This window comes from Eublepharis macularius, chromosome 6, assembly GCF_028583425.1.
Source record: "Eublepharis macularius isolate TG4126 chromosome 6, MPM_Emac_v1.0, whole genome shotgun sequence".
Lineage (NCBI taxonomy): Eukaryota > Metazoa > Chordata > Lepidosauria > Squamata > Eublepharidae > Eublepharis > Eublepharis macularius.
This window is the reverse complement of record NC_072795.1, coordinates 115,060,231-115,088,053: the sequence shown is the minus strand read 5'-3', so window position 1 is coordinate 115,088,053 and position 27,823 is coordinate 115,060,231. Positions and strand designations below refer to the sequence as shown.

Below are 27,823 nucleotides of genomic sequence, written 5' to 3'. Positions count from 1 at the left end.
TGCAAGTAAATATCAAAGTTTATTCCAATATAAAAAGTAGTGATAATTTCAAAGCTCAACAGAGGTTAAAAAAATTATGAAGTAAAGAAATATGAACAAACATGGTGAACAGTACCAACATATTTCCAAATTAAACATAGCAGGTATGAGGTAGTTTTCCAGAGAATCTGCGTAAGAGGTATTTATGCAACACAGTGAAGTGGATCCGTACTCTGCTTTAAAAATCAAGAAGGTACTGGGATATATAATACATTTAGAATTTGCTGTTCTGTCTTGTCCAACAATTACAAGAAGTCTGGCATTTCAACAGTAAAAAAATAATACTCAGAAGCTCTTTCTTACTAAAATCTAGTCACTAGTCTATAAACATTTCAAATTGGGAGAAGCAATTAATTCAGAAGAGGAACAATCAGGCTGCAATGTTGATTCTAGGGTTTGTTTTTAATTAATAGAACTAATAACTTCTCCTCCCCCAAAAGCTCTGAATCAAGAAAAACAAAATCTGAAAAGTCTTTGTGGTAAAAGGCACACGGGCAAGAAACCCCTCTTAGAAAATGACATTTGTATCAGATTTTAACAGTTACTTAACCTTTTTCAGAAGTTGTAATGGGTTGGATCCACCAACCGATCATTAGAAAGCACTGGCAGCCATGATCTTCCCCACTTTCTAACTGAGAAAGTAAATTCCTAGGGTTTGGGGGGGGGGGGTCATGTAGAATAAGTATGTAGGTGGGTGGGCTGCTGAGAGGAGGGGGCAAAATCACCCTTCCTGACAGAAGATTTTATCCATCTCTTCCTTCTCTGTGCAGTCCACCAATCTGTCTGACTATTGCTCTATTCAGGTCTCGTAACACCAGGAATCTACTTTCCCAGGGTTGAAACTGGCTGCTGCAGTGGAGAAGGGAAAACAGAATAACTGTGATCCTAGCATTAGCAGATCTTTGGATCCAACCCAGTAATCCTAAATTTGTTAACACTCAGTAAGAATAAGTGATACAAACCACAACTTGAAATTCACATCTAAGATGAATTTTTCACATGTAGAAAACACAATCAGTCAAAATTAAGGCACTTGATTTCCCATTCATGTTAGTGGGAAAATTGAATACACAGCTGTTCCTCCCCTTTCTCCATCAATGAGAAAGTAGAAGGCTTAGTTTTAGCTGGTTCATGTCACATTAACTATTCATCAGAAAGCAATAAAAGCAGCTATTTAAATAGTCAAAGATACACAGATTTCAGTGCCAACATGATAATCAAAACCCAACTGTTAAAAATAAACAACTTTGTAAGTGCTATAAAGGGAGTTTCTAGTGTTTACAAAAAAAGCCATACTAAAATGAAATGTAGTTGACAACATGGTGCCTTCCAGCTTCCAGAGTAATCGAAAATTTCAGCAGCAGAGGAAAAAAAGTCCTTCTTGGGGTCCTAATCTCGTATCATAGAAGGTTGCATTGAAAGGCATATTCATGTGCTCCTAATGGAAGACTGAAAATGTGAGAGAAGTTGAGGAAAATTTTGTAACACATACGAGACAAAAAAGATAACACTATCAGTATGGCGTAGTGCTTAGAGCTACACTGTGCCATGGAAACTTCATAGATAACCTTGGGCCAGTCAAGCATTCTTAGCATAAGCTAACTCACAGGATATGGTGAGGATAAAATGGAAGAGCAGAAAAATGTAAACTACTTTGAGTATCCATTGGGGTGAAAGGTGGGGTATAAATAAAATAAAATAAAATAAGTGTATGGACAGTGCAAGAATTATGCAGCTGGGCAGAAATAACCAACTAATGCCAGTTTGGTATCAGTTCTAGTGTGCATCTTACGGCTGCTATCGTGCATCAGATGTAAGGTGATAGGTGTTTATTCTTCCTAGACCTGCACTGATTGCACTTTAAGCCACTCATATATGAATAAGAACAGAGTTTAAAAAAAAAATAAGTATACATGCTTGGAAAATGTTTCATCTTCCATTGAAGCATATCCAAATAATCTTAATGAAACATGTCTATCCAGTTAAATAACTGCATATGGATAAAGAGGCATACACAAAAAGGATATCATAGCTTCCGTCTTCAAATGGCAAAGTAACTTCTTTAAAGGAGGATAGTGGCACAGGGAAGGCGCACAACCCAGCATGATTAATTTGTGTTTGGCTCTTGTAATAGCAACATTAAGACGTCTCCAGTCCTTCAGAAGTTCTCCTGCCTGTCAAAAGCAAGGACAAACAGATGACCTGATTTTAAGGTTCTGCATCTAAAGTAGAACTAAACTGAATTTTATGTTTCAAACAGGTGCTATTGAAGACCATCAGAGCAGAGTAGCAAGTTGCTTTTTTGTATCCATTTACAAAAGGGATATAAAACATTCCTGACCATATGTTATCTGCAAGAAAATTAAAACCAGAGTTCAAAAACTACTTTCAGGCACATTCCAAAGACTGCATATGTTCTAGTCCTGCAGCATCAGTATTCGGTTTATTCTGAAGAAAAAAGAGACTACTACTGTCTATTTCAAAAGTGGTTTGCTAAGTGCACCACAGCGTCTTTCCGAGAAACACAGATGCAAAGCTAACTGTTAGGTTATTTGGATCCTTGCCCTTGAAAAAATTTAATTTATTTAAAATAGGTATATCCCACCTTGTATCCTTACAGTAAAAGTGACTCACAGAGCAACAAACTGAAACATATAACACACAATAAAACTATCAGCACAAGAAAAAGCCCACAGCTGGATCTGACAAAACCCTCCGAATGCAAAGTGAAGGTGCCCTTCACGCCCACTCTGGTAAGCCATTCCAAAGGCCTGATCCTGCCACTGATGAAGCCCATAACCCAACTGCTGACAAATAGACAGTCCTGAGAAAGGGTGCCAGAAGGAGAAGGCTGTCACAGCCAGCACGGGGAGTATACCGAGAGACGTGGTTCGATCGGGGCCGTATTTATGCTTTTTCAAATTATGTATCAAATGCATATAAACAGAATAAGACAAATGATGGAAAAAGAGAGGTGGAAAAGGATATGTACAGAGATAATTATAAAATGTTTCACAATTTAACAAGAAGTTAATACAGTTCTAAAGAAAGTGTAAGCATTATTCATGTTACAGTGGCATCTTTCAATAGGTGAAAGGCATTCAATAGGTCCTTGGCATTTTGGGGTTGATGAAGAGTTGTTGAATGCAAGCTGATAATATATATATTGATTGCAGAACAATGAAAAAGCATCAGCACATACCTAGCTTTTTATTAAAATGAGTTCATTTTTCTAACAAAACTATTTTCCAAAGGCATTCAAACCACTATTGCCATAGATTTCCATTGCTGATATATGATAAATCATGCTGTTTGCGAAGACATTATATTAAAGGTTTGTGAACAAAATTCTTATTTCCATCTGTAAATAAATTTAATACAACCAGTTTTGGATCAGGCATTAGATTTGGGTTTTTTGTTTTTGTTTGTTTTTAGTATTTTGTTAATCTCATCACATCCCAGTTGCCAGGAAGTTAGGGGTTTTTGGAGGGCATTTTTTGCAACTCCATCATATAGGAAGGTATGAACCAATATCATCATAGCATCTACAATACTGTGAAGAGGAGGCTACAGAGAGAGAGAGACACACACTTTACTGGAGTAAAATGCTAATCTGTACAGTAATATTGCAGAAATTATTTTGAAGGATAAGTCTTTCAGAGCATTTACTTTTCTGATAATTTTAGCAAGCATGTACATTTAATATTTTTCCTTACTACTGACTTTCATGTTATCTAGGCAAGAACAATCTTAATCTGAACTATCAAAAATGAGTTGCTCAACACTTCCCAAATGTGGCTTACTTACATTTCCATCACTGTTATTCCTTACAAACGAGACTATTATGATACTTTTATCTCTTCCTTGGTACTTGTCCACAGTATTTACTTCAACCTTATCAATGTATGAACTTTTCATTAGGTCTGAGATTATCTTTAGCTGATGTCTGTATGGAGATATGACCCCAATATCTGATGGCTTGCAGCCTGCCTGAAATATAACACAAAGGCCTTACATTATGGTATCAGGGACCAAAATCACCCTACAGCACGCTCTACCTTCAGGAAACTTGTATATCATAAACACAGAATATTTATACAGGTGAAAACCAAGTTAAATAAATGAGACATGCATAGAAATTAAAGTGGTTGATACACACATTCACTCTGCCATGAAAGCTACTGAGTGACCTTCGGCTTGTCACACACTCAACCTAACCTCCTTTCACAGGGTTATTGTGAGGTTAAAATGGAGGCGAGGGGAACAACACAAGCTGCTTTGGATCCCCATTGAGGAGAAAGGAAGAAATGAAGTAAAATAAAAATAAAGTGCCTGATGCTTGTAAAGACAGGATTTATGATCGCACTGCACCCTACAAGGTTAACTTTACTTTTAATTATGCATATATTTCTGCTACCTAAAAATCTTTTCAATCAGGGAGGCATACTTTGTTTTGATAAAAGTAATATGATATTTTCTTATTGAAGTGCAAATACCTCATTATTTAGTGAAAGAGTATTTCTTTAATACTGTTAGCAATTGTAAAGGCAGCGTCTGTGCCAATGTTGGTTCACCAGGATGCCAACTGCTCCTGCAAATTCTTGCCTGAATGCTAAGGAACCCATTCACAGTTAGAAGACCCTTTCCCATGTTAGCTTATATATTTTAAAAGCTTGATTTAGTAAGCAAGATTTAATATTCAAACTGATTTTTTTAAAATTTCAAAACACTTTCTCCTCCAACTTGTGAATTCAAGATAGATACCTTGATAAACATAGACGTCAGAAAGAGGACCAATCTGGCTTCTGTCACATTACTTACACCACCTTTTTCTGAGTACTCTGGTGCTGGAACCTATATAAAAAGACAAATTTAAATATTCAAAAAGGCCAAATATTGTTTGATCTAAAAAGAATCTGCACGTTATTCTCTTATGCTGCTGTAGCACAGAGGTTAAGCGATTGGGTTGCAAATCAGAAATCTGCAGGTTTTAATCCCACCACTGCCATGAACTGAGTAGGTGGGCCTTGGGTAAGCCACTCCTCTTAGCCCCAGCTCCCCAGCTGTACCGTGGAGAAAATAACAATGCTTTTGTTCACCGCTCTAAGTGGGGCACTAATGTATCTAGAAGAGCAGTACATAAGCACAATTATTAGTAGCATTATTAAAAACGTTCTGTAGACACTTAGTATAGTCCCCTTTGATATAAGCAGTAATCATGCGGAAATATGTCAATTCAAAGGCATTTCGCTTTCCCTGTTCTAATGGATAAAGATTGAATCCAAGACCAGAACTGAATTGTTTTTAAAGGGAAAAGCGAAGGGGGAGCAAGTGATGATAGCTACCTTCTCTGTGTTAAGAAAACAAACAGGGTTGTTTGGATCCAGTGTTTCCTTAAGCCATGTTTCTGAGGAGTACTCCTGCTCCAATTTCAGCTCTTTTAAATTTGGTAAATCAGCTATAGCTTTGGACACCCTCTCAGAGCCACATTCCAGTTTGCCGTCATACGTCAGCTTGTTACTCAGTGACATAATTTTACTAAAGGGTTGAAAAAGCAAAACTGAATCACACTTGAACATTTCGTAATCTGCAATGATCAGACACCAAGCGTTTCTATACCTGTTCATTCGGTACTGTACGTTCAGCTGCACTACAGCATTCTTGTTTTGCTCCAGTCTCTTGAATAAGCTTTCACTCATGCCAAGAGCCCTGTTGCAAAAAAGGAGCCTGTCAAGTTCACTGGCTTACAAAAGGCTTTGATTCTACTAGATAAAATTATTGCCGGCCCGCCAGATTACCTTGCTTCTGCGTTCTGCACAAGTGGAGGCAGTTGCTGGTGGTCCCCCACCAACACAAATCTATGTGAACAGAAGAGCGGACCCAGGCAGACTGGCTGGCTAATCTGCGAAGCTTCATCCACTATGCAAAAGTCAAACTGCTTACGAGTAAAAATTGGATGGTTTATTCCCATGCATGTTGTTGCAACTATCGGCTGAAAAAAGATGACAACACATGATTTAGCAAGCTTTATTCTTTGGACTCACTTCTGTCATTATTAATTATATCTCATACCATTAAGTGATGCACATTTTATTTTTATCTGCACTGAGACCTTGGGGTTGTACAGGCTATAAATTCTACAATAAAATAAAGGAAGGAAAAAAGTTGATATAAGCAGGGCAATTTTTAGCTCCACTCCTTGCATTAACCTTAAGCAATTCAAAGCAAGAGGAGCAGTTCTTAAATGACAGGGGTGGGGTGTTCTGGCATATCAGAATTATTTGCGATTAACTATAGGACTGATATTTCCTTCTCATTTTGAAGATGTAAGTTTAAAGCTAGTCAAATTTCTGTATTTCTGGGGGCCACCACTCTCCCCAGAACCAAATAACTTCTCAAATGGCCAAACTCTATAAAGTCAATACATACCATCTTGGGAGTAAGGGTTCTACAATTGCAGGCCTATGTGCTCTGCCATACCACCGGACAGAGCTTGTGGGTATCTTTGGAATGCCGACACAGGGTTGTGGGCACAACCATAAAATGGCTACTGCAAGAGGCGGAGCCAACCACACAGGGGAAGCCCAAGCACAAAGGAGATGAGGGATAATTTTAAAAATACACTGGAAAGAGGAGTGAGAGAGAATAAAACCAAAACTGTGACGGCAAATCTGCACAGCCAATCTGATCTCTAATGGCCAGTCAGAAGCCCTGCTGGGTAAGAGCCTCACACGCTTTATAAAGCCACTTGGTGAGTGCCAGGAAAAGTCTCTGCAGGCACCAAGGTGCCCATGGGCACCACACTGGTGACTCCTGCCATTGAGAACACCCAGCAAGCCACAAGTGAAGCTCTGATCAGGGAATGGAGCTTTCCAGACTCTCCATTTGTGCAGCAGCCCTCTGTCAGTGGAGGAATTCCTTGCCTTGCTGGAAGACTCCTTACGCTGCAGATTTCTACTGTCAGATGAACGTAGGATCCAGCCCCATGCAACAGTGGAATATATCTGTATCTTGGAACAATCCGAACATTTTATTTCTTTTCTGTACAAGTCAAGCTTGTAAGGACAATTATTTTACCGCGTACCACATATTTTCTTTAAAGTTTGCTAGGTCCTCACAATCAAAACTTAGGCACACTGAAGCCTAAGACCAAAACCAATTCCCTGCTAGCTAGCTATTCCAGGCAGCTCTCCTTGGGAGACATTTTTGAGAAGTTCTGCAACACAGATAACCGTTTTTCTTACTTGACTACCATAAAGCTCCTCCAACTGGGCTACAGTTTTAATGGATTTAGATCTACAGATTTCTTCTTCCGTAAACTTCCGTATGTCTGGATGAACTTTCTGAGCTCTCCCTAGCCGCAAAAAGCCTACTTTGAACTTGGCAAGCTTTAGTAGGATATTGTCGACTGCACTGTGAGTAAAGCTGGTTAAGAGAACGCTGAAACCGCAAGCATAAAGAATCCGGACCTAAAATGCAGGAAGAGAGAGGAGGGAAGCATTAAAGCCTTAGGTACTGCACTTCTCTTTAACAAGATATACCAGAAACCTGTTCAAATCTTATTGGTGAATATTTCCAGATGTTGGTTATGGAATTTAGGTACCGTCCATGATTTTCAAATATTTTGTCTTCAAGAGACAGAAAGCTGAAAGCAGCCAGGCCTCTCTCCAACATAGCAGAATCCCCTTCTGGCTGATGCAGCCCTTCTGTCTGCCATCAATAGGACCATCAGAAGGTGAGTAGGACACACCCAGGCACCCCTCTGTTGTGTCTGAATCCAGTACCTTTTAATTTTGTCATTTTGGCTGAAAAAGCAGAGTTTTAAAAAATACTACAGAAAAACCCTCCACACTTTAAGATACATATAGTACTTCAAACTATAATTGTTTACTAGAAAACTTACTTTCAAATCTTAATTTTAAAAAGCATTAACTTAATCATTTTAAAATTTAGTTCTTAGCATTTAAAAAAAAAACTATTTGTCCACCTCTCTGGCACAGAGTCAGAGGCAACAGCCCCCACCTGGGGCATCTTCCCCTGCCTGGGTCAAGGGCTTGGGTCTCTGAAATGGGGGAAGGCTTGCTGCTGCACTCATGTCTCCCTCTCTCCGCTGTGCTCGGCTCTCCTGCCTGCAGTGCAACAGCTGCCTCGCCCATTCCCTCTGGCCTTTCCTTGCCCTACTTTTTAAAGGATCCTCCAGGAGTGGGTTCTCCCAGCACCCCCCCCTCCTCAAGGGTACCCTCCTATGGTCCCACCTCCCCCTGACTCATCCTTTCTAAAACTGGGGAGACTGCGCCCAAGGCCTCCCTGATTGCTGCATGCTGCTCACATTCCCTTGGCTGCAGGTGGCAGAAGTGGGATCCTGGGGCCCCAGTTGTTGCTTGATGTTGAAACAGGGGCATGCTCCTTGCTGTGGCTGTAGGGCATTCCTGCAGCCTCTCAAGCTGCTGAGTTTTCCCTGTCAAGGCTCAAGGATCTCTGGGGGGAGGGGGGAGTCAAGGGCCTCTGACTTGGCCGGTGAGTGCAGGGGTGTGGGAGTTGATCCCCCACACCACTCTTTAAAAATGCTGTTTCATAACATACATCAGAATTTCTACCACACTGCTGAAGAGCAATCAGGTATTGTAACTGCCTCTCCACAAAACATAACGCATGTTGTTTAACTCCTACACAATATTATTTATGGTCTTACCAGCGCACATATTGTCGTGGTCTTCCCTGTCCCAGGCATCCCAACTATGAGTGTGTAATCCTTCGAAAGCAGCACTTGTTTCATTGCTTGCTTCTGAGGTTTATTCAGACCTTTCATTTATGAAGCAGAGAAAATTCACTAATGCTTTATGAAACTAAAACCCAATTGGGGAAAGATATTTCTCCAGAGGAATGGACCAGCATTTGAAACTCACCCTCTTAACAGATCCAAAATATATAATATCCGGTTTCAATTTTTCAGACAGTTTACATTTTGATATTATACTCCATTACAACTAAATAAGATAACAAAAAACTATAATTCATTTTGTTGGAAAAACTGTAATCAAATAGACTCTTATTTACATACTCGGTGGTCATGTCTTGTTATTCAAGCATTTTGGAAAGAAGTGACAGACCAAATTGAAAGGGTGCCAAATTTTGCGGTACCATCTACCCCAGAATTTTTGTTGTTAGAGCTTTGGATGACTTCTGCTGTCTCTGAACAGCAGAAGAATCTGAGTTCCTTATTGGCAGCTACTACCAGACTCACTATAGCTGCTAGATGGAAATCATCTTTCCCCCCCTCCATCTCACTGTGGCAAGAGAAACTTTGGCACAATTATGGGTAGAATTACAAATAACTTTTTTTTTGAGACTAAGATAAATTTCTCCCCTAAAGAGTATGAAGATGTATGAGCTCCTGTGGTACGCTATTTAAATGACCAAGAAGTTATATCTTTAAGCTGGAAACGACTACTGATAATATAAGAGGGGATTTGGTTATTAGGATGTTATTTATTAGGATGCTACATTTAAAAAAAATTATTGCATGTGCCTATTTTTATATCTGTTATATTGTATATGATACATTTTAAAATAAAATTTTAAAAAATGAAACTAAAACCAAAAGTTCCTCCTTCATCTTAAAAGTTATTTAAGGGGGGGGGGGGAGACATCGCTATTCCATAACATCAAAACATTTTAAAGACAAAACTTCAGTTAGTTTGGCATCTACGTATAGTGGCAATAAGCCTCATGCAATCCAACCCTAAGCATGTTGATGCAGAAGTCATTTCTCCTGAGCTACAGGGAATGCTGCTTATCAAGATTTTATCCCACCCTTCCTCCAATGAACTCAAGGCAGCGTATGTGGCTCTGGTCTCATCCATTTTATCCTCACAATGGATTAAGCTGAGAGAGGGAGAGGGATCCTCGGTCATCCTGTCAGCTTCTCAGCTGAGTGGGGATGTGAACCTGCTTTCTCTCTTGTCTATCCCTCTAATTACTGAACCATACTGGCTCTTTCCTAGATGTGCATGCATGCATAGGACTGCAGCCTACACATCGGACGGTGTGGAAAAGTAACAGAAGAACATTTCCTTCATTTTCTTATTGGCAGTCAATGTGCCACAAATGTCTAATGTAGCTATGTGCAATCAGTATTTACTTTTGTGGGCTTATTTTCAAGGATGCTTTAAAATTTGAATGCTAGCAAAGACCATCTTGTAAGCTGAAAGAAAGTCACAAATGATGGGAAAGGCATGTTACAATGAATAGCCAAAGAATGACTCTCTGGAATGCATTCATTTGCTTTTAGGTATTTGTTCCCTCTGGAAGCCTCAGACTGTCAATTAACTCAACAACCCAATAATTCTTTTGTGTTACATGGGAACTTTTTCTCCACCTAAAATGCAGGGTTCGGCAAGCACAGGCATGCATGTGTCTAAGATCCACTGAGGGGAGAGTTGAATGTGAATCTGGCTTGAAATCTTAGTTCAGTCATTGGCTGTTTGAGGCAAGTTCTATTCAGCCTCATATCTTTTTTTAAGATAGAAATAGCATTAACCTACGTAATGAGGATGTTGTGAGAATCAAGTGAAACTCACTTATGTGCCCTGGGCCTTAAGGATACAATAAGCCAGGGGTCCCCAGTGTGGTGCTCACGGGCGCCATGGTGCCTGCTGACACATTTCCTGACAGCTGCCAAGTAGTTTTCGAAAGCGGTAGGGGCCAGGTAGGGCTTTTGCCCAGCAAAGCTTCTGATTGGCCACTGAAGAACTGATTGGCTGTGTAGATACCAAAAAAACCCCCATTGCTTCAGCAGCAGCTGCCACCACAGCACAGCTGCCACCACAGCACAGCACACTGTGTGACTGAAGGCAACCTGCGGCAGCCATTTTGTGGCTGGCTCTGCCTCCTGCAGCAGTAATTTTGTGGCAGCCATTTTTTGGCTGTATCCACCACAGTGTGGTGCCTGCAGGCTCAAAAACGTTGAGGACCCCTCAACAGGCCGAAAGGCGGAACATATGAAACTACCTTATACAGGGTGTCAGACCCTAGTCAGTTGTCTACTCAAGCGTAAAAACAGGTCTTTCCCAGCACTTGCTATCTGAGATGGAGATGCTAGAGATTGAACCTGGGACCTTTTGCTTTACTACTGAACCACACCTCTTCCTCATTAACAATACTTCCCATTCTTTCTCCCCAGCAAAGCAAGCATTTTTATAGCTCAAAAAACAGACTCAGTCAATATGAATATTTTATGTTTCAGTGGGCCTACTGTTGAAGCCATAAGGAATATGAACTCTGATTATATATTTTCAATCGCTAGGTTTTGAAAGTGAACCTTTAAACAGTGGTAGAACATTTATTTATTGATGTGGGTTTCTTTGGAAATGGAAATACACTTTTCTAAAGAGAACATCAGACTTAAACTATACCAGAAACTGTTTCAAAAATGCTGTACCTTTCAGAATGTTTGCAACTGTCTCCTTTGCTTCTGAAGGAAGGACAGCACTTAAGTGCTGGATGAACTGCGGTTTGTGAAACTCTATTATTAAATTACGAAGCTTTTCACTAAAGAACGGAGAGAGTTGACAAAGAGGAAGGAATAAAGTCAAAACTAAGAACAGACTTCTTGGTATGAAACAAAATATGGAAATAAAATCAATGCAACAAACCTGACAGCAGAATTTTCCATTAATTTTGAAAGGTTTCCTAAGGGGGTATCGGTGCCAAAAACTCCCTCTTCATGGTCTAATCTAAATATAATGTCCTTGGCAAGATTTGACAAGTTTCTGGAATATATTAGACAGAGAAAACAGCCAATTAGATTCCAGGATGTTTATCAGCATTAAGACCCAATTGCTGATATAGAAGATACACTTCTAAGCTCTGACAAGCTGTTATAAACCATCATGGCATGTTTCTCACATCTAGACAGCTTGGAGACATAGTACCTCCTCAAACCCTGGTCTTACAAGTGTATAATATACATTTGAAATGTGCATAAACACATGTAAAAACCAGTCCTAAGCACTAAGTTCTGAGGGAGCATGAAACTATCCTTTCCCATTTCAGTGGAAACTACAAAAATGGATCAACAAATCCAAAAACAAGGCAGGCAGGCAAGAAAAAAAACATTCTATACCATAAAGTTTGGCCAGTATCATCACAAACTTAAGAGGTTAACTCATGATGTTGACACCTCCTTCCTTTCTGCTTCTTTCTTACAGTTAGCTCTCTCTCTCCTCCACCCACATATCCCAAATCTAAATTTAGACTGAAAACTCCTTATAGCAGGAACCTATTTTTCACTTATGCTACTCTGCAAGTATGAACAAGCAGAATTATTATGATTATTAATAATTAGCATCAGTATTTGAATAAGGGAGGATTCGTTTATGAGTTTCCTTTCAGATGTAAAGAAGATCTACCCTAAAGAGAACTTTCATAATATAAATCATAATACAAATTACCGTTAAATTCAGCGTTGAAACATTTTTCTTTTTAAAAAAATTAATTACCTATCCAATAAACAGGAGATTTTGGTTCTGCTGATCTCTTGAACGTAGCCAGTAGACAAACCAAGTAAATTGCTGTCTTCACCACTCACAACAACCCTGTCTCCTACCATCAGGGTTGTCAGAGGCGCAGAATCATTTTCACGCTGGAACCAGTGTAGATATTGTCCATCATACACTTCTTGTACACTTCCAATTCTTCTCATATTTCCAATGCAATCGCCATGTTTCTCTCTACAAACAAAACAAAGTAACCTTGAGTAGCTTGTAGTACATGGTTGTTAAACTCTTATGCAGGGCTTTTTTCAAGGGGAACGTGGGGGAACGGAGTTCCGGAACCTCTTGAAAATGGTCACATGGCTGGTGGCCCTGCCCCCTGATCTCCAGACAGAGGGGAGTTTAGATTGACCTCCACCTCTGTCTGGAGATCAGGAAGCGGGGCCACCAGCCATGTGACCATTTTCTCTGAGGGCAACCCACTGAGTTCCACCACCTCTTTTCCCAGAAAATAGTGATCTCCAATGTGGCACCTGTGGGCACCCTGGTGCCCACCTCTGTTTTACCCAGTGCTCACTTCTGTCTTCCTCAATGCAAAAAGTCAATGCTGCCTTTCCTCTGCCTCAGGAGGTACTTTAGAAAGGCAGGAGGTACTTTAGAAAGGTCCAAGAGGCATCAACTTTGTGTTGCTGGGATTACCCATTTGGAAAAAGCCAACTCAATCATAAGATGGTGCTTGGTTTGGAACCTCCCAACACTCTGTGACAGGCCACAAGCTCACATGACTGCCATTCTGTGGTTGTGCCCACTACCGATTCTCAAAATCCACGAGTGCCCAGTCTCAACAAGGTCCTTATGATTGTATGGGTTAACTATTCAGAAAACTGCAAGATGTTTTTAACTTTTAATATTGGTGAGGGAGGCTTAGAAAAGATGGAAGGAGTTCTAATAGTCAGAAACGAAATTTGTAAGTAGCATTATAAAACCAAGGTCAGTAATGCTTTGATGTACCTTTCTGCAGCAGTCATCATCCATATGTTTCTACACCCCTTTCTTTCATCTTTGCATTGACTCTCCAAAGTTAGCATCATGTACCAGAGGCGGAAGTACTCCAAGTGCACGGGCTTCAAATGGTGGGTCTCTTTCTCAATAGCAGCAACCATATCAGGAGGAATCAAGTGGCTTAACTGCAGCTGTATAGCTCTAAAACAAAACCTAGCATGAGTCCTCCGAAAAGGCACCTAGAATTGCAACCATCATAATACATTGCCTGAGGGGAAAGACAATGCATGTCAAAGCATGAAGAAACTTCATATTATCATGACTCGAAGATAAAAAAAAGATAGGAAGGCTCATTCTGATGTATCCTTCTCCCTGCTTGCTGGAAAACTTCTATTAAAACTCCTCTTTATTGCTTGTTCCTGTATTTTTGTCAAGGGGTAATCTCGACCATGTTTAGCTATATATTCTATAGGATCTGTATTCTTGCTTTGCACAGTTGATGGTTGAGGAATTTAGGTGATACAAACAAGTTTTATTATACTCAACCCTGAAGACAAGATGGAAGGGCTTGGATTATAATGCAGGTTGAACAAATCAAACACTGGTGTTCACCCACTTTGGCACCAAACTGAGAATCCTAAACTGCATACATGCTCTTGGACATGAATGGAAGGAATGAATCATTTTGCAAACCACAATTCTGTTTGGTACAGTGATTTCTGTATAAAAACTGAGGGACAGAGATTGGGTATTGTATATGGTACACTACAGTATTAAACTGTTTTCAATAGGAATCAGCTTGCAAAGAGCCATTTATAACCCAAAGTTATTTTAAAGGGATTTACCTGCTATAGAGTGTACAGTTCTGTTTCTGGGAACAATAACTACATGCCTGGCTGTCATTAATCATTGGAGGCAAAGGCACAAGCTGTGTTTCCTCTTTTCCCATGTCAGATTTACACGTGCTATGAAGCAAATAGAAGGCTAACTGGTTTCTTAGTTTAATTAGTTCTGCAAAGAAGGAAAATAAAAAGGACATGTCTAAATTGTTTCAAGTTCCCATTATAAATAAAAACATGATGGTTCTTTAACCTGTTCCAGAACACTGATTGGTTAAAATGAATTCAAGCTCCCTTTCCTAACAAGATAATATAAAGCAAACTATGGCAAAACCAAGTTATTTGGGAAACTTTAGCAAACTTTTCAACACCCCCCACCCCTGCCTTTTGGTTGAAGTTACACTGCTACATGGAATCTTCCCAAATATACAAATAAGTATTTATTTCAGTCCTACTTATCTTGCTTAGCATCATCTGCTAGTGCTCCTAAAGAACCACAGCAATTAATAAAAGAAGGAACAAATTTACCTTTATCTATTAACATTACTTTTTAAAAAAAGAAATGCAAATAGCCAGAATTTTTTCTCCCAAACACAATTACCTCTTCTGTCCATACGATTTCCAGGTACAGGAAACATATTCCCAGTTTTAAGATAAAGGAGGAATCCACCCTCAGGATCCACTCGCCTTCCCTGGCACAACAGTGAGTACAAAACTACCTGGGAAAGTTATTAAAAGCTATTAAAATGGAAGCTTGGGCGTATCAGAAAACAGAATAGTCACACCATTTTATTTCAGTAGACAAGGCATAAAGAAAACAAACATGTAAAGACTGCATTATGAAAATCAATGCAGATGTCAGAGCTGTGGAAACAAACCCACCCTCACTATATAGTGAAATCAAGGCACGCACCACATCATGCAAAGCTCTTTCCACTGAATGGGCTTACCCATGCTTGGTAAAGACGACTCTGATCAAATTCAACAGAAATAATTTCAAACAACAATGTAATTCAACAAGCATTTGACTTTTAAGTCCCAGTTGTTGTTGGGCTCTCATATCACACTCCTTATTATCCCCCTTACCTGAGGGAAAACACCAAGTGACTTTCTCTACAAAATACTTCACAGATAGGCTATGATTCATTGTAACAACCTGGAACAGCAGCCATCACACAGATGCAACACTGGCAGAAAAGACTGCTATAGTGCCACAGAATTGTTTGGTCAAGATCAGGTCAATGTGTTCTTGTGATTCAACCATTTAAATCTGAGGCCTCCCTAACCAGTGTGAAATCTGAATCCAGATTTCATTGTGTGTCAACCACCCAGATCAATTCTCAGTTTAATGAACCAAAAAACTCTTTAATGCAACAGGCTACACACCTTCCTTTGTATCCAGACACTGCCATTTAAAGCAATGTTTATTAAAGTGGGATTACTATTCCTGTTTGTACCTGACTTCTGTGCTCTATGGAGTTGGATTCCTTGCCACTTTTAAGCTCCAGTGGCATTATCCTGGATTCAGTTCTAGACCTGCGATGAATTGTTACACCAGCTGTAACATCAATCTTGCCCTTTAAACCAAACCTGGGACACCAAATATTCTCTTCAACGTCAAGGATTTCTGTAACTCTAACATTGCAAAAGCGATCTTCTTTGTTGTCTCTTGGCCTATCAGAAAACAAATTAATATCTTATTAACTGGAATTATCACAGAAAAAGAGTTTCTTTTCTCAAATCCTCTCTAATTCCATTGACTGAGAGAAATAGTGATACAGCAAAAACCCCTTCAAACAGCTCACCTCACACCAACCACAGTTGTCTTCTCTCCTCCAATTTATCTACTGCAGTTATGTTATCTCATGAATAATTATTGGATGAAGGAGCAAAATCCATTCAGTTATTTAAATCACTTTTGATTAAGTACCATAGAAATAAAAGGATATCAGATATGCTATCACCTTGTATTATTCCTGATATTCTTTCTTGAAGAACATTTTTTAACAATGGAAACTCAATTCTTCTTCTGTTGTCTATTCTTTCAGGATAATTAATTTATTTTATTCTTGAGGATCAGAGTACATCAACTGAAATACTTCAGTCAGATTTAGGGGTCGTCAATTTAACAATAGAGTCCAGAGGTTACTAAATATGCTACAGAAGCAACTGAGGTTTGAAAATACAAAGTCTGTGATAGCAGGATTTGAGTCCTGCGGCACCTTAGGAGACCAACAAGATTTTCAGGGTATGAGATAAGTATCAATCTATACATGACAGAAATGGAAGTGTTTCTTCTAAAGAGGAGAGAAAACTAAGACACTGCAAACGTGCGTTTACAGATGTTTTATGTTAGTCCACAGCTACTTGCTTTTCAAGGCATCAGGCCAAGGAGAGAGAAAAATGAGAACACTAAACAGTACTAAGCACCTTGTCCTCATTTACATGCCCCCTCCCCCAAAGATATGGAAAGGGCAGGACACTGATTTTGGTGGGGATCTATTTTGAGTCAAGCTTAATAAACGATTTTTAAATGTTTTCATAATATTAATGTTAAGATATGGTCATTGGACATAATTACCAGAAGTAGTTTGGAATCAGTTTTGAAAGGAAAACGAAAGTAAAAACCCAGATACACAGAAAATTTGAATTCTTCTCCATCATTTGCTGTTAAAAAACCCACAAATCAATGTTAGGAAAGGAATCTGGAACCTTTCCAATCCTACGATTCTATAATTTAGATAGTTAAGAAGTTCACCCTGCAGAACTGACACGTGCAAACTTTTAAAACACTGCTTTTCTTAAAAAATTCTTACAGTTTTAGCTGAATGTTATGCTGATTAGGCTGGTGGTAGTTGTACATGAATTCTTCTGCCCATTTAATAAATGAGGGAAGGTATTTCTCTATCTCTTGCATGATATCACTTTGTTTCAAATTTAACTGGTACCTAAGACAATGAAAAAAGGCATGTTAAATGCTGTAAGAACATTTACATACTCTGAATCAATTAGGGCAAGTTTACACAGCAGAACGAAAAAAGAGAAAATAGGAAATAGAAGAGATCTTTAAAATACACATTTCTATTCTCTGTCCCTCAAATATAAAAATGTGTAGGTCCCCAATGTGTAGGCATTTGTAGACATTTCCAGGTTCTGAAAAAAACCCATATATAATTATACTGTACTACAATAGTGTAGCGTAGACTATTATAAAGGATAGATAAGCAAAATGTTCAGCTGAAAACATAGATATACTCTAGCATACCCTGAACCAACCAGCGCAAGTTAACATATTTTTGTCCAAATGAGAATTCCTAACCATCCACCAAACTCATGTTCATATATGTGAACTGTTCCTGTGCTTAAGCATTAAAAAAGAATTATATGCAGTCTGCCTCTTCTTTTTTTTCACCTGCTGAAGCACTTACATCTCTTTTAGATATTTTGGTCCATGAACAATTAAGGTGGTGATTTCCTGTAGCTTCTCTCGGGTGAAATTTTTTCCTGCTTTCTGGAAAATTTCATGCAGGATTGTACCTATTAGCATTTGACGTGAAGGCGACTCACACCTCTGGAAGACAGACAATCAAATAAGTGAACGGTATACTTTTTACATAGTACAGCTAATTCCAACAAAACAGCAATTGTTTGCCCTTTATAGCAATTAAGCTCAATTTCATTTTCAGATTAATATGCAAATTAATCCCCATCAGTAAAAATCACACCATAAGCAGGAGGACAGGCCACTCCAGTATAAAAGGTGGAAGACCTTCTCTTCCATAACAGTGCATAGATATTTTAGAACGGATCTTCTCCACAGGGAATGTTTCCTTCCTATCCCTCAAGAATAAAAAGAGTAGAAAAGAATAAAGGTAACAAGCCCATAATTAAACTGTCTATTTTAAACTGCAAGACAAACAAGAGGCACTGTTCAGAATATAAGTTCTCCAAAACATGAAACCATGTACTTTGTTCCCCCCAGACCTTTTCACATAATCAGGAAGGTTTACAGGCATAGCCATCAATCTATCACCAGACAAATGCATAATACATTTTTTAAGTTAGCTTAACTCCAGAGAACACCAGCTACATCCAGAAAAGAGAAGCAGCTACCAAGAACACTTTTGTGTGTCTTTTTAATGGGCACCCAAGAGACACTCTTAAAAATTCTTGGCTCACCGTGCGTGGTAGGCTTGCCAGGAGAGGCAACAAGCAGTTTTTGCCCAATCTGCTTATTTTTTTTATAACGGTTGTCACTTTCTAACATCCACGCGTCCTACAGCAGACTGAAAAAACATAGCATTTCGAGTAGCCGGAAAAGGTTTATGTGATTTCTTCAGTAATCACAACAACTGAAACTTGGGAGGCACACGTCAAATAAACCCTATGGAAGCATTTCTGAAAAGGTTATAAGTTGAGAGTCCCAACATCTGACACAACTGAAGTGCGGAAAATTTTAAGTATAACATTTTAGGGCAAGAGCCACTGAAGTTTGTGGTGTACGTGGAAGTAAGAGGAGAACAGGTTCAGCAGGAGAATTTTTAAACGGGGACCCAGAACAGCTTGTCATAGGACAAAGTACTAAAGCTTTCAAAGTTTGGACTACAAGGTGGTTTCTTCCTCAGCTTCTTCAAGCAGACTTGCATAGTGCTACAGCAGAAAAGAGGACCTCTCCTTGCTCACGGTCTGTGAACTGCCGGCAGATCTTAGCAGAGGCCTTCAGCAAGGTATCATCTGAACTAGCCCCATGATTTATGGGGAAGGGCAGTCGTCCATCTAGTTCATAGAGGTTGCCATCTATGCTGGCAAAGAGAATGAAATGGAAGTTCACTTTATCATCTTCAACCCCGCATTGACCTTCTTGCACTACTGCATTGTGGGCTTCTCGAATGGCCTTAATGTTTTCAAGTCATTTTGACCTCTCATCTGGAGAGAGATCCGCTGTTGCACTGAGGAATGCCTTTAGGGCACAGCCTTCATCAAATGATATTTTGTCTTGATTGTTGGCTACCGCATGCACAAGGCCAATTGTTCCACACGAATTGCTCGCCGTCTGCTTCAGGAAGTAGACTTTGGAGCTCACGTCTTGACCCTTCAGTTTTTCAATCTGCTTTTTTCTGAAGTTCTCATGCTGAGCAGTAAGTGGGAAGAGTAACAGCAACACACAAGCTGGGTTGGGCACTGAGTTCAAGGAGTCTTCCTCAAACCCTAGCACATCCACAAACTGCCAGCCTGGACTCACTCCTAGGCGGGACAGCACTTTGTTCAGCATCTCTGGGTTGATCTCCATGGGATGCCAAGCCATGGCTCCGATCAGGCACGATACACACACCGAATGCTGCAAAAGACCTGAACTCCCAATCTGCTTATTAGGCATAATGCCAGTGGCAAGAGCACTCCAAAACCTGTAACACTCTCTGGAACAGCAGTTTTTATTACATACACAATTCCTTAAAAACTAGGCAGCATACCATACAAAGACAAACTCTGCCCAATGGCTTACAAACTACTGCAGAGAAAAATATTATTTGAGCAGTAATACTAATACCACCTTCTGATATTCTAGACACCTATAAACCATCAAGTTTTAAATTGTTGCGTGCAATGTTTTTTCAACTTACCCTGAACTTTTCACTCAGTATAGCTTTCCTCATACAACGAATGCTATTTGATACAGTAGTGCCCGAAATCAGTACATCTGGATAGAGAATTAAGTATCCTACATTTGCATCTATTATCCAGATTCCAAAGTTACACTCTCCTTCTAGATGAACAATATCTCCAGGTTGCACTGGAACAGCAGTCCTAAACACACACATACACACACACACACATATATATATAAAGCACAAAGTAGATACTAAAATTCAAAGTAACCTATCTGTTCTGTCAGGACAAACTCGCATATAGTCAACCACAACTTAAGGGTAAGGAACGACAGGTGGACTTTCAGGGAAAGCACAACCCATTTTCTCTTCCCTCAGTAACAACATCTATGGGCAGTCAATGCAAACAGGATAACACTGGAAACCCTGTAGATTAACTATGTTTAAAGGGTGAAAAAGTGGGGCTGCGGATTTCTGACTAAGGAAATGGTGACCCAAATGTTGCTTCTTAGAGCCTGTTGACAGTCACAATAATGGGATAAAAAGTTTCAGTCTACAAACTCTAATCACCACTGCTAAGTTTAAGACTTTATTTTACTATGAGTTAATTTAAAACTCTGGAGTGAAATAACAGCTGGCATATCGTTGGTTGTCCTCTTCCACGCTATTTAATAGTATACTTATTAAACGATTTCCACCTAAAGGTTTTTACTCCAAAGATCTCTAAATCCCTTATAAAATTTCTTGGGGCAAATTAGGAAGCGAAAATATTTTTGGAGCACACATTAAGAAGTATATTTCATCAAAAATATGTATACATTTATGCAGTAATTACCAGCCATCTCTTAGGATACATAGCTCTGTCTCTGAATCATCAAGTGGAGCAGACGCTGCAATGGTCAGCCGTTTCTCGAGATCCCCGTTTTCCTGTACTCGTAAAACACAGTACCTGTTGTTCAAACCCTTGCAGAGTACCGTATCAGAGAAGCCAACTATTCTCTTTGGAAACCTAAAATCAGAGTTACATTATAATACACAGAGAGACCACGGAGCAATCAAAATAATTCCGTAACGGGAGGGCTCAGAGATGTCAGCACATGTTTACATATATCTCTGCTTTTATTTAACAAACAAACCCCTGGGAGACTCAGGTTTGAATACCCACTCTGCCATGAAAGCTTGCTGGGTGAATTTGTGCCAGTCACACACACTCAGCCTAATCTACTTCACAGGGTTGTTGTAAAGATAAAAATGGAATGAGTAGAATGATGTAAGCTGCTTTCAGTCCCCACTGGGGAGAAAGGCCAGGGTATAAATGATGTAAACGTGAAGTTTCTTAAAAGTAAGATGTTGATGGCATAATCACAAACTATTCCAATGAGAAAGAAAAATGGGAAGTACCTAAAGAAGCCAGGGTGGCTCCATAAACAGCTTTCTAAAGATCTGAAAATTAAAATAAGACACTTGTAAGAAATGGGGAAAGGGCTATATAACCAAGGATGAATATAAACAACTTGTCAGTGCTTTCAGAGAGAGGGTTAGAAAGGCTAAAAGCTCAATATGAGCTTAGGCTAACAAGAGATGCTAAACACAACAAAAAGGGGTTCTTTGGTTATGTTCGGAGCAGGAAAATGGATAAGGTGTTAGGCCCACTGCAGGGACAGAACGGTGAGATTTTAACAGGTGATAAAGAGAGGGCAGAACTGCTCAATTCTCTCTTTGCCTTGGTCTTCACTTGCAAGAAGAACTGTGCTCACCCTTGCAAAAAAAGGGAACACATGAGGAAGAAATGGAATTGCAGCCTAGAATAGATGCTGGAGTAGTATGTAAACATCTAGCTTCTTTAAATGAAATCAAGTCCTCAGGACCAGATGACTCGCACCCTAGGGTAGTAAAGGAACTTGCTGATGTAACTGTAGAGCCTCTGCCTATCATCTTTGAGAATTCTTGGAGTACAGGTGAGGTGCCAGAAGACTGGAGGGGGGAAATGTTGTCTACCTTGGTGGATCAGGAGAACGCTATGGACATAGTTTATCTTGATTTCAGTAAGGCTTTTGATAAGGTTCCACCTGATATTCCGGTTGACAAGTTGGAAACATGTGGTTTGGAGCCTATTATTGTTAGATAGATTTGTAACTGGTTGCTTGAAAAGGATTCTTCATCTTCTTGGAGAGGAGTGAAAAGTAGAGTGCCTCAGGGACCTGTCCTGGGCCCTGTGTTGTTCAACATCTTCATAAATGGCTTGGATGAAGGAATAGAGGGGATGCTCATTACATTAGCAGATAATACTAAAATGAGAGGGGTTGCAAACACAGCAGAAGACAGGTGCAAGACTAAGGTGATCTTGACAGCCTGGAAAATTGGGCTAAAACGAACAAAATGAATTTCAACAGATAAATGTAAAGTTCTGTATTTAGGCAGGAAAAATCAAAGGCACACATGGGATGGGGAAAGACTTGTTTTGGCATTAGCACATGTGAAAAGGATCTAGAGGTCTTAGTAGATCATACACTGAACATGAGTCAGCAGTGTGATGCTGTAAGCTAAAAAGGTAAATGCAATTTTAGCCTGTATCAAGGTAAGCATGGTGTCCAGCTCACGCGAGGTGATGGTATTGCTTTATTCTGCTCTGGTTAGACCTCATTTGGAATACTGTATACAGTTTTGGGCACCACAGTTTAAGAAGGTTGTTGACAAGCTGGAATGTGTCCAAAGGAGGGCAATTAAGATAGTGAGGAGTCTGGAAACCAAGTCTTATGAGGAAAGGTTGAAGGAGCTGGGTATGTTTAGCCTGAAGAAGAGGCGACTGAGAGGTGGTATGATAGTCGTTTTCAAGTATTTGAAGGTTTGTCACACAGAGGATGGAGCAGAGTTGTTTTCTGTTGCCCCAGAGAACTGTGCCAGAAACAACAGGTTAAAATAAGAATTTTCAGCTAAACATTAGGAAGAACTTCCTGACAGCTCCTCAGTGGAACAGGCTTCCTTGGGACATAGTGGGCTCTCCTTCCACAGAGGTATTTAAGAAGAGGCTAGATGGTCATCTGAAAGCTATGATGATTCTCTGTCTTAATATGAATATACACAGATCAAGAGAGGGAGTGCATGAAGGGATGAACCAGTGCTTGGCTCTCGTGGCCCTTTCTTATATGCCCATGGTTACGCTGATCGCCATTTTGGGGTCAAGAAGCAGGCCAGATTGGCCAAGGATCCTGGAGGTTTTTTGCCCTCCTCTGGGCATAGAGCAGGGGTCACTGAGGGGGCGGGGGGGAATAACTGTGAATTTCCTGTGTTGTGCACGGGGCTGGACTAGATGACCCTTGAGAACCCTTTCAGCTCTTCCTTTCTACATTTCTGTATTTCATTCTAAATAAATTTTTAAAAACTTGGCAGCTGAAAAGGAATCTTCACTCTTCCCACCCATGCAAATACCCCCCTCCCCCAGCCATTTCAAGCTCCCTTTCCCCCCAACGCTAGGCACAGAGAATGGAAGCAGCCTTGGGTGGTACCTGGAGGGAATGGAAAAGATCAAGGGAACCCTTTCCCCACCCACCAATCCTCTTTTACAACCCCCACTCCACAGTATCTTGAGGAGAGTAAACAAACAGTTCCACCACAAAGCAGGAAAGAAGCGATTTCATAAGCCTGCTTTTCATCCTCAACAACTTGTAAGTTTATAAACCAGAAGAACCATTCGATCCTATCTACATCTGATGCACATAACACAAGAGGAACTTTACTCCTTTGTGTCGGGTGCCTCATTCAAAAGCATAAAAATTAACTGAAGGGCGGACCATAAACTAGCAAAAACTCCGTATCTGGGACAAGTCTGACGATGGTTTCAGGTTCCACATTCCTTTTTCATCACAAATCTGTCAGGCAGTTCTGCACTGAATAAGAAACTGGGAACCAACTTCTGCTTTGTTAGGACAAAGGGGGGGGGGACACTCCGTTATCCTTGGGGGCTGCAAAGCCCGAAACAAACATTCACGCTGCCTTCCATCTGTGGCTGGAGGACAAACCACTCAGTAACAACCTTAGTTTTGCCTCCACTATGACGCTGTCCCCAAGGCAGCCGAAAGAGTGACCACCACATGCATAGGCCGGGTCCCTTCAGGCAGGAGGATAAATGATCTCTCGGGCCAGACTTAACCCTACCCACCCCTCACCACAGCCCCCCCCCCCACGGGCTCCCACTCACAAGAAGAATGCGGCGCTTGGAGATCTGGCTGCAGCCATTTACATACATATACTTGAAAAACGCTGTACTTTCGGTACAACATACCGCTCCAAGGGCGTACTCAATCAAATAATATAAAGCAATTCCGTTGATGAAAACGCCCTCGTCCAGCAGAGGAATGCAACATTTCCGTTCACTAACAGTAAGTTCTCTCTATATTTTAGCTTATTCCTTTCATCAGACGGGGGGAGTGTCACCATAGGAAAAAGGGGACACTGTGACATAAGGGCGCGCGTACAAACAGGAGAGCCCGTAACATAACTGGGAAATGAGAGCCAGCCTCAGGCGTAATTCAAACCGCGCGCTTTTGCGACTGAGCCCGACGCAAGCACCTCTCCAGCGGAGCCGCATCCTCGAAGAAGCTCCTTTCCATCACCTCTTCCAGTATCGCGTCATCTTCTACCTCTGCCGCCTTCCCTGAAGCCCCCGCCATGCCGAGGGCCTCCGCGCAGTAGAGCGACCCTCCCTCACGCACGCAGAACGAAATCCCACCCGGCGGGGGAAGGCGCAGGCGCCGCACCCGCCCTCGCCTATCAGAAGAGGCGGCTCCGTTTGCCCCTCCCCCTCGGCGCGCGCGGGAGAAGGTGGCCGCTTGGTAACTGCTGGCGGGAGGCGGTCCGTTCGGTCAGGGCTTCGCCGTTGAGGGAACTTCTTTGCGGCGTCGGGAAACTTTTCAAAAGCTGCAGTTTCTCAAGAAACTAGGCCTCCCAACAGCAATGCATTCTGTGTAAACATCTACTGAGGGGTCCCCCAAAATATTCTTATTTCCCTTCTCTCATTGGCACACAATCTGCCGTCCCCGAGGAGCCAGGCGCATTAGAAGGGTGAACGAACAGGTGAACTTAATGGAGGAGAGCACTATATTGCAAGAGCAATTTTCGGCGCCTTAGTTCTATTAGTAATTTTAGTACAAATTTGGGAAGAAATGTTTGTTCCAGAAAGAAGTGCGCTTACAGATATGGAGACAAATTTGAGGGGGAGGAATCTACAAATAATTGAGGCCATGGTTTTCTTTCCTCGTTGAACCGGTGGGCATTTAGAGGACTGGCAGCAGGTCTACCCCCAAAATAGGTGTGGTAGTAGAGTTGCTTGGAGACCTCCCAAACTGATATCCAGGCCCCAGTCAGTTCCCCTGGAGAAAATAGTTGCTTTGGAGGGTGGACTCCATGGTATTATACCCTGCTGACATTCCTCCCTAGGCAGCAGGCTTGTTCACACATGCATGTTTATCAGTTATGGAGATAGATCAAGATGGGTAGCCATGGTAGTCTGTAGCAGTAGAAAAGAGCAAGAGTCTAGTAGCACCTATAAGAAGTGAGCTGTGTCTCATGAAAGCTCATATCCTACCACAAATTTTGTTCGCCTTATACATTCTACTAGACTCTTGCTCCTTTCCATCACTTATGGAGCACATCAAGAGAAGAAGGGTCACAAATTAGGGTAAAACTGCTTTAACACATGCAGACCAGTAAGTTTGACATGTCACCATTGCACTGCAAACCATCTCTTGTGTATATTTGGATGACACTGGATCTGACAAAACTGACCTTTGAAAGGTAAGGGGATGTTAAAAGTGGGGGGGGGTCTACCCTTCACTACAAATTATTGCATGACTAAACATGGTAAAAGATTTCCTGCCCCATTTTCATTATAATGTGTTCCCTTAGCGGCACTAAAGTCTAAAAATAATGCATCCGCTCAAACCAAGTTCCTATCTTTATCAATGCTATGTATTTTCTCTGGTATGTAGTATTTTCTCTCACTTCAGAGGCCAAGATGATGTGTCAGTATGCTTTCAACCAAAACTTCAAATATACTATGATCTCTTTCTGTCAAGAACATGTTACAGAGAACAAAAGGCTCCAGTCTGGCCCTTCAGAAGTAGTGGATTCGACTTGACCTTTCTGAACCTGGAAGCAGGAGTAGCCAGGACACACAAGATTCCTTTCCAAAGCAGCATATTCATTTCCATAGACATTTTCCAAGGCAACAGGAATACTATTTTTGTTCTTTTGGACCATCATAATGCAGCTGCGCAGACCTGAAGCCTCAGGGTTTTTACTAGAAATCAGTCTATATTTTTCCCCTTCTTACTAGAACTTTCAACAGTAGTTTAGGACAAGTTGGGTAGTCATTCAGAATAAAAGGCTTTAACTATCACCAGGATCATGAACCAAAGTAATCTGTTAACTTACAAAAAAAAGTAGTATTTAAAAGTTACGTGTTGAGGGGAAATGTTTCTTATTTATAGGAGCAGCACTAAAACTTGTCATATGAAATCCGTTGTAAAAGTGGCTTTTTAGAAAACACATTTGCAGCTACAAATTTAGACCTAACCAAAAAAACACACTACCTGGAGTAACGATGTATAACAAAAGTATAAATTGTATTTAGTAGTCAATGTACAGTGCAAAAGTGCTCTCAGTGAACAATGTCAATATCCCCAGTCATTCCAATTGTAAAAATATGCTCTAGTGGAAAAATCCAAGAACTATTTCATACCATCTTCAGGATACATACAAGCATTCCGATATAATCGTAAACATAGAAAACTGGTGGGACATAATAATAAATATTTCATACAATCTACAGAGTGCACATGGGCATTCAAATACAATTTGTTACAATTCAATTATCAACATCCATCTCTGTGGCATACGCCTACACAATTCAAAGCATAAATAAATATAGACAAGCCATATCATATAATTTTCAGGACACAGTCTCTGTAGTCTGCAACAGTCAGCCTTGAATTGGCATTTGAAAGAACCATGCAGTCAGCATAGAAAAGACAAGCCACGCCCTAAGAGTTTTGCCAGCATAGAGACTCCTCCCCGTTTCGTCCGATCACTTCCTCAAGGGCAGCATTAGTTCATAAAATCTGTAAAATGACATGTCTAAATATACTGTTCTCAAACATCTCCATGTTACAGCCCTTAGCCCAGAATACTTACTCATGCTCGCTCATTCAAAGTCCTACCACCATAATGGTTGGCTCAGGACGGTCTGACGCCGTAAACAGCACTCCTTTTGCCTTCTCTTTTAAACGCGATCATTTAAAGGGACAGCATAAAATTTTGTCTCACAAAAAACAGCTAAGCTCCATAGTGCTATTTAAGCCATGAGGACTTAAACTATTAAGTCTAAATATCCACTTAGATTCTAATTGTAACAATTTACGCTGGGTTGTCACACTACATTTAGAATCTAGTGTCTGCAACACTGAAACCTTGAATTCCCCCTTTGATTCATGATGTTGTATAAAATGGTCTACCAATGGTGCATCTATTACTCAAAAGATGCTGGACATATTCAAGGCAAGCTCAAAATACACGGTAAGAGAGCTCAGGATGAGTAAGCAATTTTGCTAGCTATATTTGACATGAAAAAGAAGAAAAATCCATTAAATGGTCATCTTATGTCCTACTATTTGAAAATAAATTCCGTTGAGTAACCATGCTAGGACTGGAATGTAAATTACACCAAGGCTTTAAATGTCTTGTATATACAATTACTTTTCCAAGTAATAGACTTAATTTTTTGTAACTTGCAATTAGAAGCTACATGTCTGGATTTTTAAAAAAGACATACAAAGGCAGACCAAAA

The 27,823-nt window shown here is 40.4% G+C and overlaps 1 protein-coding gene and 1 pseudogene across 1 annotated transcript; both read right to left on the bottom strand.

Annotated features, from left to right (window-relative positions):
- Positions 1–24,650, bottom strand: DNA2 (DNA replication helicase/nuclease 2). The gene is made up of 21 exons (XM_054982960.1): positions 24,550–24,650; positions 20,816–20,989; positions 19,996–20,179; positions 17,803–17,945; positions 17,191–17,322; positions 15,832–16,048; positions 14,976–15,093; positions 14,381–14,546; positions 13,545–13,736; positions 12,540–12,770; positions 11,694–11,810; positions 11,480–11,589; positions 8,732–8,841; positions 7,284–7,508; positions 5,838–6,031; positions 5,659–5,748; positions 5,385–5,577; positions 4,804–4,893; positions 3,847–4,029; positions 2,067–2,213; positions 1–1,496 (listed from the first exon to the last, which is right to left on the bottom strand). Exons 1-21 carry the CDS (start codon positions 24,648–24,650, stop codon positions 1,440–1,442), a joined length of 3,174 nt encoding a protein of 1,057 aa, XP_054838935.1. The 3' UTR covers positions 1–1,439.
- On the bottom strand, positions 18,933–19,692 carry LOC129332112 (ubiquitin carboxyl-terminal hydrolase isozyme L1-like; annotated as a pseudogene).
- Positions 24,651–27,823: the final 3,173 nt, after the last annotated feature.

Excerpts from the sequence above, each read along its gene's own strand:
- DNA2 (XM_054982960.1), bottom strand. The coding sequence starts at position 24,650 with ATGGCGGGGGCTTCAGGGAAGGCGGCAGAGGTAGAAGATGACGCGATA. Across the intron at positions 13,737-14,380 it reads AACTGTACACTCTATAGCAG|AGCTATACAGCTGCAGTTAA; the intron begins GTAAATCCCTTT and ends GTTTTGTTTTAG. Across the intron at positions 8,842-11,479 it reads AGTTGCAAACATTCTGAAAG|GTCTGAATAAACCTCAGAAG; the intron begins GTACAGCATTTT and ends CATAAATGAAAG.